Source organism: Panthera pardus, unplaced genomic scaffold (genome assembly GCF_024362965.1).
Source record: "Panthera pardus isolate Hobbes unplaced genomic scaffold, ASM2436296v1 HiC_scaffold_11, whole genome shotgun sequence".
Lineage (NCBI taxonomy): Eukaryota > Metazoa > Chordata > Mammalia > Carnivora > Felidae > Panthera > Panthera pardus.
Genome location: NW_026526666.1, coordinates 80,055,479 through 80,064,794, shown reverse-complemented (window position 1 = coordinate 80,064,794; position 9,316 = coordinate 80,055,479). Strand labels below are relative to the sequence as shown.

The 9,316-nt window shown below is 49.0% G+C and overlaps 1 protein-coding gene across 2 annotated transcripts; it reads right to left on the bottom strand.

Annotated features, from left to right (window-relative positions):
* Nucleotides 1–489: 489 nt before the first annotated feature.
* SMIM12 (small integral membrane protein 12) lies at nt 490–4,507 on the bottom strand. Of its 2 annotated transcripts, none has more exons than XM_019429936.2 (2): nt 4,374–4,507; nt 490–1,422 (listed from the first exon to the last, which is right to left on the bottom strand). In XM_019429936.2, the coding sequence occupies exon 2, from the start codon at nt 1,415–1,417 to the stop codon at nt 1,139–1,141; it is 279 nt and encodes a 92-aa protein (XP_019285481.1). In that variant the 5' UTR covers nt 1,418–1,422; nt 4,374–4,507; the 3' UTR covers nt 490–1,138. The 2 variants fall into 2 exon arrangements, with proteins under 2 accessions (XP_019285481.1, XP_019285482.1); XM_019429937.2 differs by lacking the exon at nt 4,374–4,507 and adding an exon at nt 4,147–4,169.
* Nucleotides 4,508–9,316: the final 4,809 nt, after the last annotated feature.

The window sequence follows — 9,316 nt, the reverse complement described above, 5'->3', positions numbered from 1 at the left end:
TAGAAAAAATGATTACGATATGAGAAACTATGTAAAGAAAGAATATAAAATTAAGTGGACAATAATGTAAAAATCTTAAAAACCTATGCCAAGAATTAGTGAAAGGGAACAAATGCTACCTTTGTAGTTGTACTAGAGCCCTAGCTGGGGTTGGGCATGGGGCTGACCCTTTTTAAATCTCTACCAAATGTTCTTTAATGTATATATATTATTTTTATAGGGAAAAATGTAGTTCTGTGTACAACTGGGAAATTTGATAGCAATTCTTAAGCTCCCTGGTCTACACTGAATTCACACTTTGAAATATCCTATAAGCCTCTTCCCATCATGATAAAAAGGCTGCTGGGAACCTGCACGTCCAGGACTCACTGCCTGGGCCCCGGAGCCCTTAGTTAAAGGCCAGTATTATCCACCCCTGAAGTGCCTGCACTTGCATAACTCCTAAGGAGACCCCAACACTATCTGGAAGATAGGATTCAATCAACATGGTTCTCAGATGCCACTTTAATCAAGTTTTGTACCATACAGTGATGGGGGGGGGGGGCGGTGAAAAATCATGACTGTTTTCAAGCAAATTCACCTGTCCCAAGGCAAACTGCCTGGACTTCCAAGAACAGAAAAAGGCTTTCCTCCCCGAGGAGTCTCTTTCCTGACCTGATAGGATAGGATTTCAGGAAGAATGAGCACAGGAAGAGGGCAAACTAGTGAAAGAAGCCAGGTAGCTTTTTGAATTCTTCCCAGTGCACACAGGAACTAGGCCTGCAGGCATGCCTCCTAAGGCAGCCCCAACTCCAGCCCCTCCCCCTCGAGGCCGAAGAGCCTCCCCGCAGAAGCAGACGGCCATCGTTTATAACACTTCTCCCAGCAGCACGCCCAGAAGCGGAGAAGCCTGCGCACCACACAACGGATGCAACCTTCAGGCCAGAACCCCCAAGGGCCTTTCCTCTTCACTGGCCCCTCGGCTGCTCACGTGTCTGCCTGGCAACAGAACAGCAGCCAGTATGTGCAAGGCTGGGTGGTGCGGGAAGGGCCAGAAGAAGCAACAAAGCAAATGACATGTGGGTTCTGGAGCCGGGTAGACACGGTGGCAGGGCCACTCATGGCCCACAGAAGGACCCATGGGGCTCTGTGTCCTCCATTAGTTCTTCTCCGGGCGGTTTCTGTTCAGGACAGCTTTAGGGGCAAATTCCAGCTTGTCCTTAAGGCTCACCACCTGGGTGTGGTCCTTGCCTAGCAGTTCATCCAGCTTGCGGTCCTCCCGGCGCTCAGAGATGCTCTTCTCCTCCTCCACGGGCTGGGGATCCTTTCCCCGGATGAACCATTCCAGGTGGTAACCCACAGCCCCGACCACAAAGGCCACAGGAAATGTGACATAGGGAGCATAGGTACGCACCACGGTCCAGAGCACAGGCCACATGACATCTGCAGAAGAGCACAAGGCCGCATTAGGGAGAAACCAGCACCCCCTCTTCCCCGAATATGGACAACCCAACCCACTGGGGCTCTCCACTTCCCAGGCAGCCTGGCACAATTTACTGAGCATCCACCCCAGGCAGAGTAATCCAAGAGGGTACCTTGCTTTAGGCAACAGTTTGGGCCCTGAAACAACCTAGGCAGTTTTCAAAGACATGATTGTTAGGGAAAGGGGGAAGAATCTCTTTTATGTACTATGCTCTTTGACAATTACACAACCATGCATGGCAGTGTTCCCCACAAGGGAACCTCTGAGCTTACCTACCAAAGATTCAAGTCTGTTATTGACCCCAGGCCCTGCCTCCACAGTTTGCCAACATTACAGAAATGGACAAGAGCCTTTCTCTGCTCTATGCAGTTTCTCCATGAACACAGCCAGCCATAATTTTCCTACCATGTGTAGTCCCACTGTGAGTCTCCTGGCTCCAAGATAATGAGAAGTAGTTTCTTTGCCTCACAAAAATAATAAGGAGCATATTTAAGTGGCCAAAACCCTAATTCAACCATTCTGGATGTTATATAATGATGATTTTTTTCCTATTCTGACCTTGATTTCCCTAACAATGAGACATATGTATACTTTACAAAACTGCTGCCCAAACCTCTTTCAAAATACGTTCTCTTCGGGGCACCTGGGTAGCTCAGTTGGTTAAGCATCCAACTCTTGATCTCGGCTCAGGTCATGATCTCACAGTCAGGAGATCAAGCCCCACGTTGGGCTCCTTGCTGAGCGTGGAGCCTGCTTGGGATTCTCTCCCTCTCTCTGCCCCTCCACCCCCTCTCAAAAATAGATAGATAGATAGATAAATAAATAACAATATACGTTCTCTTCAACCAAGCCCATACCCTCATTTTGCATAATAAACTCCTAAAAATATCACCAACACTGAAAAACTAGGGCTTGAGTTTTTCTGTAAAAAAAAAAAAAAAAAAACCAAAAAAAAAACAACCAAAAAAAAACACTGTACAAGCCCATGGCAGAAAAAAAAAAAAAGGTGGAATGGCTCTGGAGCATCCTGAAAGTAAGTAAATTAAGCTCTTATATGCCAGTCCTTGGGCTAAGCAGTTTATATATAGTATTCCCTTTAATCGTCATGTCTACTCTAAGAAGTGGATGGCATTATCAGAGGGTTAACTAACTTGCCCAAAGTCTCAACTAAAAGATCATTCCATTTGCACTCTGTAGGTGTTTCTCCAACTTGGCTATCTCTGGTCTAAAGTGTACAACTGAAACGTCACCAAGGATAAAATGATTCTCTCTTTTTGGTTCCAATTCTCTTTGGAGAAATCCAGTGTTCTGTGCACCAAGACTATAATGGATCATCATCAAGGAAAAAAAACTGCAGCAGCCTCAAGGTTCCCCTCTGGGTCCTTTGTCTTAGCACCAGGCCCTATGCTGGACAAGTCACACACTAGTCATCACCTGATCTTTACAACACCTCTATGAGGCAGGATTTATCAGCCCAGATTTGTGTCTAAGGCCACAGTGGCTCAAGGACATTATGTTAACTTGTCCAGGATCACTAGAAGTGACACAGCCACAGCTTTTGAATCCAGGCCTCTCCAAACTTCAATGCTTGTGCTCTTTCTAGTGGTAAGAACACAGTGCAGACAGGTGTATTGTTTCCTCCAAGTCCTGGACTTGGGGAGAGCTTCCTGCAATTTCTTCCCATCTACTTGGCATGTCACTATCTGGAAGAGCTTCCCTCTTGGGCAAACTCTAAGATTACTCAGATTTGTGAAATCATAAGACTTAGAAGTTGTTAAAACTCCGCTGAAGAACCTCAAACCTAATACTTCATTTTCTTTCCTTTTATGCAAATTCCCTATAAGTAAACACTTACTCTAAACAGCAATCCTCCATTCAGATCCCTCATTTGCCGTCAAACATAGCAAGCATGAGTCCACAATTCATATCACTCCCCACATGCAGCAAAGGTCTCTCTGTCGTCCTGCCCACATTCTAATCATTCCCCAACTAGTCAATTCATTCATTTATTCAACCCTTAGAACCACTTTCTCTGTGACAGATGTTGGGCTGGCAGCCTACCCTACTTACCTGCATTTCTCAAAACACTTCAGCTCCAAAAGAGCAAGGACCATGTCTGTGTGCACCACCACCACCACCCCCCCCCCCCCTCCCCGGTCTGGTACAAAGCTCCCCAAAACAGTTTGTTGAATGAATGAATGACAGCTCAGACAACCCGCCAGTGTAAAATCACAGCAGTCACCCACCCCCTCGCCCTCAAAAGGCGGCAGGAATACAGCAGGCTACTTTTCTGATTCCAAGAAGCTATATACTCTCCAAGTCATCCCTGGGGTATCAAAATGAAAGCAGCAAATACTGGAACGTATTCTTTCCGGCCCAACACAGAGGGAGCCTGAATGTCCGGTAAAGGTCAAGTGGGTTCCCGGGAAGCCTGTCCTTGTGCCGGCGCCCTGGAGACCCAATGAGACCCGAAGCCGCAGTTCCGAGATTTGAGAACTGTAAACAAGGGCAGATGAGATCTGACGGGGTGGAAGGACCGACCCTGACCGTCACTCGAGACCAGCCCAGAGATGGGAGCGCAACTGAGGTCCACGTCCAAGTATCTGCCCTTCTCCCTCCTCTGGGCTCCCAGGCCCTGCCCGTTATCCCACCACGCTCGTGGCCTTGTCGGCGTCCGTTCTCACCCACGTGCCTGAGGCCGAGAAGCCCTGGTCGCAAAGGGTCTGCTGGGAGCCCAGACTCAGCTTCCGAGCCCTGGGAAGAGAGGAGCTGTCAGGCCGGGGCGGGAGCAGACACTCGCGATCACCCTTCCCTAATTCGGAGGTCACTGCCTGGAGCCGTGCCCCCGGCAACGGGCGGCCCCGGCGGCCGCTCTGGGGGAGGGAACTGCCCGCCGGGACCGCGTGCTCACCTGCGCCGCAGCCCGCACTGCACCGTCCGGGCCCCGTCCTCCGCCCGCTCACTCGCCTGGAGCACCGACGTCTCCACTCCCAGCGGCCCGCAGGCCCTCGCCCCGGGATCCCGCCCACCGGCGCCTGCTCTCTCGGAGCGCGGCGATTGGCTGAGCTCCAGCCAGAGAACCAGAGGAAGCTAGGCGTCCTCAGCAGGCCCCGCTGCACAGAGAAGGGTACTGCGCCCCCTGGTGGTGTGGAGGTTTCCCAGTGACGTTAGCACGTGCTTGTCGCGGGGAGAAAGTGGAAGGTCATCCATTCTTTATTCAACTGATGTTTATTAGGCGTCTTCTAAGACCTAGGTCAGGGCACACAAAAATTAAAGACAGATTCCTTGACTTCAAGATCTTCTTAGCAGAATATAGTCTAGAACTCTAAGAACGCTTCAGAGCTGGGCTAGCTTTCTAGCCATGTGACCTTGGGGGCATTATTAATCAGCCTGCGCCTCCTTTCCAGCTTATGCATAAAGGTAATAACACCTATTTCACAGAAAGTTGTGAGGGTTTGATGAGATAATGCATGTAAAGTGCTGTGCCAGGCACAGAGCAACAGGGAAATAAATGGTACTATCGTTGGTATACAAAAAATTGAAATGCAGTAAAACCTAAGTCTTACCTGACCCCTCAGATACAAGTATTCACTCCCCCTGTATCCACTCTGCCCTGTACAGACACGTATTTGATCACATACAGTTGACCTTCGAACCACAGGGGTTTGAAACTGTGTGGGTCCACTTATACACGGATTTTTTGCAATAAATACAGTACAGTACCATAAATATATTTTTTCTTCCTTATGGTTTTCTTAATCACATTTTCTTTTCTCCAGCTTATTTTATTGTAGGAAGACAGTACATTATATATATATATATAATATACAAGATATGTGTTAATCAACGGTTATCTGTAAAGCTTGTGGTGAAAAGTAGGCTATTGGTAGTTCAGTTTTGGGCGAATCAAAAGTTACACACGGATTTTCGACTGCTCGGGAGGTGGGTACCCCTAATGCCCTCATTGTTCAGGGGTCAACTGTGTAGAGAAAAACACCAAAGCTCAAGTTCTGTAACCCCCCACTAGCCCCTCTGACATCTGTTCCACGAGTCTCAGCCAAGCATGTTTATCTGTAGGACGCAGGCTAAACTCATATTCCTCCATGCAGACCAAACAGTTCACACCTCTGTGCCTTCTTTTACTATGCTTTTTCATCTACCTGGAGTGCCCCTCCCACCTTTCTTTACCAAAGTAGCTCTGGCTCATTTTTCCAGCTTCAGGGACACCTCCAAATAGGAAGCCTCCTAGATTGCTTAGGGCATCACATTAGCTGCCCTTCCTCTATGATCTCAAAGAAGTCAGTGCTGGAGTGCCTGAGTGGTTCAGTCAGTTGAGCGTCCGACTCTTGATTTCAGCTCAAGTTGTAATCTCACGGTTCATGAGATAGAGCCCCGTGTCAGGCTCTGCACTAACAGCCTGGAGCCTGCTTGGGATTCTCTCTCTCCCTCTCTCTCTGCCTCTCCCACCCTCTCTGTCAAAATAAATAAATAAACTTTTTTTAAAAAAAGTGCTACGCTCTGGAAGTGGAGATAGGGAGAAAGGAACAGTATAAAGAAACACGTAAATGTGTAAGAAACCATTATTAGCAGAACTTGTTCCTCAAAAGAGAGGAGAAGGAAATAGAATTGCCTAGAATAATTAGCATTCAGTCAGCCAATCCACATGTTCTAGGCAATGGGGATGCAAAATTGACTGTGACTACCCCTGTCCCAGGAGTTTTCTGAAGAGATTGCCCGGCCCTGAAAGCAGAGGGGTCTATGAACTGCCAAGGGAGTGACAACAGAAGCATGCACAAGTAGCCCAGAGGAGGAGCCCAAGAAGAATCAGAGAGTGCTCACCAGAGGCACCTACCCTTGAGCTGAGTCTTAAGGGATGGCTGGTAGTTCCGTCAAGCAGAACTGAGTGGAGCTCTAGCGTACAGACTTAGGAATCAAATGTGGGTTCAAATTCTGGCCCTGCTGCCTGCTAATCTCAGAAAAGCTGTTTACATTCTTTGTTTAAACACAGGCAATAAGTTCCCATCTCCTAGGGTGGTTCTGAGTATTATATCACCTTCTGTGTATAAAGTGCTTGGCACAGTGCTTGCCCCCACCCCCCCCGCCCCGAGTGCTCAGTAAACGGTCACTGGTATGTTCAGTATTCCCCAAATTGCTTCCTCCTTCTGTAATGTCTGTGTCCACTGAAGGCTTTACTTATTCCCTAAGCCAAAAACCTAAATGACACCTTCAAAATCTCTTCATCTTTGCATTATTCCCCAAACCCAGCTTATGCCTTCTGGAATGTCTCTGAAGTTCTTCATCATCTCTTACCTGGACCACCTTAGCAATTCCCTGAGTGGTCTTCCTGCTTTCCATTGTTCCCCCCAGTCCATTTCCACTCTTAGCCAAAGGGTCTTTCAAAACCTTAAATAAAACCTTGAAATCCCCAGCTAAAACTCCCTCTCTTCCCATGGGTCCCTTCTGGCCTCTCTCTGAGCCTGTCACCTACTGCCAGTCTCTGCTCTTCCCATGACCCCACATACACTTACCCTACCATTCGTTTGCCCCAGCTGGTCCCTTTGCCTGAAATGAACGTCCTCCCTCTCTTCCTCTGCTGCAAAACTCTAACTTATTCTGCAAGACCCAGTTCAAAATGCCCCTCTTGCAGAAAGCTTTCCTAGAATCAACTGGCTGCTGGAGGCTCTATCTTCTGGTCTCCTCAGCCCCTCTGGGAGAGGCCTCCCTTTGTATGTACCTGTCTGTTTATATGCCTGGCTATGGCCAAACAGGGAGCAATTTAAGCAAAGGGACTGGATCTAACCCTTCACTTGCCCATGGAGCCCAGCACATCTCCCCAGGCCTCAACATCCAGGGACTCGCTGCCACATCAGCCCCACATGGGGAGATTTAGACGTCCTGTCTGTAGCAAGATGCCCATTACACTTGTTCAGGGCTGTCCTGTTCCTCTATGCCAGTCCCATATACCTCATGGTCCTGGAAAACCCAGCCCAGTTTCTGGGAAAAGACATCAACCCATAAAGAGCTGTATAGTGCAGATGGTAAAACTCAGACGAAGCCACTTCTCAGCTTTGTGATTTGGGGTAAGTTTAAATTCTGAAAGCCTGTTTTCTCAGCTGTAAATGATGGTAACAATATCCACTCCAGAGGATTGCTCTGAGTATCATCCAGTTCAAACCCAATTTTAGAGATGAGAAAACTCCATCTCAGAGAAGTAAAGTGACCCAGCCAAAGGCTCACTTGGCAAGTCCAGGGGAAATAGACAAATGGGCATTTCTAGTTGAAACTTTTGGACAGTCATCCAACCTAAATGTTCTCAAACCTGGCTGCCTATCAAAATCACCTGGCACACTTGTTAAAGACTCATTTGGGGGCAGAGAGTCTATTCACAGTCTTGGACAGGGCCCAGGAATCTGTTTGGGATCAGCTCCAAGCTGACTCACTTTGGGGAATTTGGAACATATAGGGCTCCTCTCCACCTTCCAGTGGCCTCATCTAGGTGTGTGTGTGTGTACGACCTCATGCTTTTCAGGTGGTCTCCCACACCAGCCTGGAAAATAGCTGCTTCTGCCACTCTCCTATTCAAAACCCTTCCGTGGCTCCCCGTGGCTCTCAGGACCCAGACCCACTCTCCTCAAGTTGACCCAAAAGCCCAGCAGGGTCAAGCCTTTGCACTCCCAATGCTTTCCCTCCTCCTGGCCTTTGCACAGCTGTTATCAGACCTTGGAACATTCTTCCCAGCCCTGGCACTGCTCCAGTGGCTCTTTCCAGCATTCACCCTCATTCTGTAACTGCTTGTTTACTTATCTGTTTTTCCCATAAGACGGTTAGTGCCATAGGATAGCAACTACACTTGTTCAGGGCTACGTTCCAGGTGCTGGCCAGTGCCAACAGTGGTTCTTGATAAATACCTGCTAAATAAATGAATGAGAACTGGCTAGTCCAATGTGGCCCAAAAAGGCAGTCAGAGACTTGGATGGCTCTTCTTCCTGCCTCAGGGTGACACATCAACCCCAAGGACCAGAAGGGGTTGCCAGACAGGGTGGGAGCTGTCATCAAACCCTTTCTGGACTGGGAAAGCTGTAAAGCTAAAAGCTCACGGTTTGGCATTAGACAGACCTGGGTCCACCACTCTGAGCCCTGCCTGTGACTTTGGACGGGTCACTGAACCTGTCCGGGGTTTCAGCTCTCTCACCTGTCATAAGGATGAGCTCTATGCATGTAAATCGCTCTCCCCCTGCCTGACCCGGAGCAAACATCCCATAAACATTAGCCATCACTACCAGGTCTGGGTTTCTTCTTAGCTTCCCAGGAAAGTTCTGTTGCCCCCCTCCCCCAGCACCCCCCCACCAAAGTGCCCACCCAGAGGAGGCATCAGAAAAATGTGACAACACTAAATTGAATAATGTTTCTGCTGCTGATCAGTAGTGAGTGGAACAGAGGGAACACCGGACCCTTCGGGGAAGGGAAACCAATATCCATCCATGTCTAAGAATAACAGCAAACCCTGTTTATTGAGCGCAGGCCTGCCGGTGAACCAGGCTTTGGACTCTGGGCTGCCCTGTTGGTGGAGGGAAGCCTGGGAGCATTGAGAGGCAGAGAAATGGACTAAACTAGGAGGAGGAGTGAGGAGGAAACCCTTCTTCACTGCCCCCGGGCCCCTCCAGTAGGGCTCAGATCCTTCGCAGCCACCAGGGGGCCGAATCCCCTTTGCCCCAGCTGGCTCAGGCGACTGGGCTCTCCCCATATCAAAAGAGCGGCTACCGGCCTCCCCTCCCACCACCCACTTCCCGACCACCCCCGGCTCCCATGCACGGGGCAGAGGTGGCTCCTTCTGGAGAGAGCAGCCGGCTCGAG